The 3,311-nt window shown below is 36.5% G+C and overlaps 1 protein-coding gene across 2 annotated transcripts; it reads right to left on the bottom strand.

The window, feature by feature from the left end:
- Positions 1–2,025: 2,025 nt before the first annotated feature.
- LOC138913427 (uncharacterized) lies at positions 2,026–3,311 on the bottom strand. 2 transcript variants are annotated; one of them, XM_070217163.1, is made up of 3 exons: positions 2,978–3,311; positions 2,228–2,926; positions 2,026–2,124 (listed from the first exon to the last, which is right to left on the bottom strand). In XM_070217163.1, exons 1-3 carry the CDS (start codon positions 3,224–3,226, stop codon positions 2,092–2,094), a joined length of 981 nt encoding a protein of 326 aa, XP_070073264.1. In that variant the 5' UTR covers positions 3,227–3,311; the 3' UTR covers positions 2,026–2,091. The 2 variants fall into 2 exon arrangements, with proteins under 2 accessions (XP_070073264.1, XP_070073265.1); XM_070217164.1 differs by having other exon boundaries at positions 2,228–2,897; positions 2,978–3,309.

Genomic DNA, 3,311 nt, shown 5'->3' with positions numbered 1-3,311 from the left:
GCGGAAATGCATTGTTCTCTTGTAATTGCATTTCAAAGTTGCGTGTTTTGCTATAAAAACAAAGTAGGATTTTCTAGGATTTTGAGGTGTTTTGTGTCATTTTGCTATAAAAAACATATGGGCTTTCCGTTTGTTGTCAAAATAATAAGCGTTCGAAAAAATTCGACAAAAATGTGAAATTGTTTTTATAGCAGGCCAGACCCCACAACCGCGAATTAATATCCTCGATGGACCGTGATTCCTTAAGAGCTTGGGCGACCATGGATGACCAACATATACATTTTTAAGATGAATCTTAAGAAATCGCAATCCGAGGAGGATCAACCTTAGTCTTTATCAAAGCCAGTTACGAGAGTTTTTAGTTCAGTACCTCCTTATACTTGTAACTTATTTGTAATAGAAAATAAAATGCTATATAAAATCAAATAAAAACACCTCTTAACGAGGTAAAGAACTAGTGACGATCGCGCCTTCAACATACAAAAGTTCTGATATCAACATTTGTGACGAAAAATTATTACACTCGTCATTAAATAGACTTTCTAATATTTTCTCATTCGGCCCGCCCTAGCAGACTATTCCAGCCTTTTTCCCTTCACAGGCATTTTCTATTGCAGCGTGCCGAATGAGAAAATATTAGAAAGTCTATTTAATGACAAGTGTAATCATTTTTCGTCACAAATGTTGATATCAGAACTTTTGTATGTTGAAGGCGCGATCGTCACTAGTTCTTTACCTCGTTAAGAGGTGTTTTTATTTGATATCAGAAGTTTTTGTTTGCTTACATTTGCTCTCATAGGAGCTAATATATACATTTAAATTTAAATTGGTCATAAATCATAATTTTTAAATTATTGTATTTTAACAAATTAAGTTAAAAAGGCGTTGAAGTATTTCAAAATACCTTTTAAACGAGGTATGGCACATGTCTGTACCTTTAGTAGTGTAGAACTTACAAACTAACGAAATTTAGCCATTTTTAGCTTTTTTCCCGCTAAAGTAGCGGCTTTTTCCAAAAGTCGTAGAGCAAAAGATTCCTATATGGAACTCTTAAGTGCAAATTTACTGATTCCATGACCCTAAAATACAGTTCGGATACCCTCACACAAAATTCAATACTCAGGAAGCTTTAGTTGTTCGAGCTGGCAAAAGTGGCTATTTTCGTATAAAAATAACTTTTAAACGTGACTTTTTAGAGTAATGTGTTATATACCAAAATTTAAGGAATCTCAAGGGCTATACAGTTTAAAGTTTTCAAGAAAATCGTTAGAGCCGTTTTTGAGAAAAATAAAAAAAAGCTAAAAAAAAAGTTTTACAAAATTGTCTTTTGTTCATATCTTTTTAATTATTACATTTACACAAATTGCATATAGAAGGCGTTTATAGCATTTAAAAATACCTTTCAAACAAGATGCAGCACAAGTCTGTAGCTTTAGTAGTATAGAAGTTACGGTTTTCTGAATTTTAGCTATTTATAGCTGTTTTCCCGCTAAACTAGCGAGTTTTTCCAAAAGTGGTAGAACAAAAGTTTTTTATATCAATGGGATGAACGTCATATTAAATTTTCAAAACTTAAGAAACATGTTTTGGACAAACTGACAAACTGACAAACTGACAAACAGAATTAAATTTTCATTTTGGGAAGAAGAAGGAAATCTTATTTTGGCTATAACTTTTGAACGGAGCGTCGGATTCTGACAAATGACCCCTCATTCGACGGGTATTTTCAAAAGGAATACAACTAAAACATTGCGAGGGGGCATTTATCCCCACCGGCCCCAACAGCTCCAAATTTCGAAATTTTCACTTTTTCACTTTCACCGCTCTCTCTCCCAAGCCAATTGATTTTCTTAAAGTCTTGGTATGCAATCCTTTAAGTTTTTGCAATACCTTTCGATTGGTGTATTACTCATTACGATCGGACTATCACAGCAGATTTTCAATTTTGCGGCTATATAATAGTAGTCGCCTTCGCACACTCTCCTGGTGCGCTTCGTCACTACATGGACTGCCGTCCATAGTGACTATGGTTAATGATTGGACAGTAAATATTTATTTATAAAAAATGCTGGTTAGTGGTACAGATTAAGCCTATTCCTTTTCATTGTCCGTATCGGTGGATTCCTGAAATTTAAGATAGTTAATTGTTAGTATTTAAAAAGAGATGGAAAATGCTAAAAAAGCGCCGGAGGCAAAAAAATTAAAAAAAAAAAATCGCGCGATTAACATCGCGTTCAGGATTAAACAATTCGCCCATTGCTGAGAAAATTGCATGGAATCTTGAGGTGTGGTTTGGGTGCCTTTTCAAAAAAGTGAATCGCGCTAGGTACCCTTGGTAGTGCTCCGTTTTCCGGCCATAGTGGGGAATGTTCTCCTTTAGATCACGCCATAGTCTCTTTATTCGCTGTGTATTGGCTCCCGTTTCAGGGTCGACGAAGTTTACTGAGTGATTAACGGTCATGTGAGAGTAGTTCGCATCCTTTAAACCATTGTATGACTTCCAGCAGTCGGATATAATTCTGGTTCCATTGGCGATGTTGGCCTCTATAATTGGAAGGAGCGTTTCCTGGCTACGGTCCTCCACAGGCACCAAAAAAAAGTCACCGGTTTCTCTGCAAATTCCTCCGAAAACCCACTGTCCATCCACCACGCGACCGCAATTATACTTGCGCCGGCCAATTTTGGTTTCGTCAATTTCGACGGTTAAACCGTATCCACCTATTATTTGTTTTGCGTTCTTCTTCGTCCAGCTAAGATAAATTTCCCGAAGAAAATTACTCCAGTCAACCACCGTCTGTTGGGACCAGCCTAGTTCTTCCCGAAGGAATGAGATTGTTGAACCCTTCATTTCCCAAGCCACAAAATTACATTCCTGTTCAATACCAACGTGGGACTTGCTGAAGAATGTCCGTTTGATGGCGGATTCCTTACAAATATAATTTAAAGCAATATTTTTTTTAAATTAAACAATTGTTACCTTAAAGGAGCATTGAACTTTTCTTAATTTTCGTTTCTGTTGATGATTACTTATCATCCTGCGGCACCTCCAAAATGGCGTACTAATCGGTCTCTTCGCATTGAAAGACAATGTTGCGGGCTTACTGCAGTTGGGACAGTCCTTGCTCTTTAGAACAACTCCATGTCTCTGCAGAAATGCAAACACTTCTTCTTCGTCCATGGCAAGAAAGTCTTTATAAGAAATAGTGCACCCGTTGCAGGAATCCATAGTAAACAAAAATCAAAAGTGCCATTTCTGATTAAGCAAAAAAAGCCTACTTGTTTTTTATAGCAAACCCATAAATTCCTAGAAA

This window comes from Drosophila takahashii, chromosome 3R (assembly GCF_030179915.1).
Source record: "Drosophila takahashii strain IR98-3 E-12201 chromosome 3R, DtakHiC1v2, whole genome shotgun sequence".
In the NCBI taxonomy this organism is placed as follows: domain Eukaryota; kingdom Metazoa; phylum Arthropoda; class Insecta; order Diptera; family Drosophilidae; genus Drosophila; species Drosophila takahashii.
The sequence above is the reverse complement of the archived record's forward strand: the minus strand, read 5'-3'. Positions and strand labels throughout refer to the sequence as shown.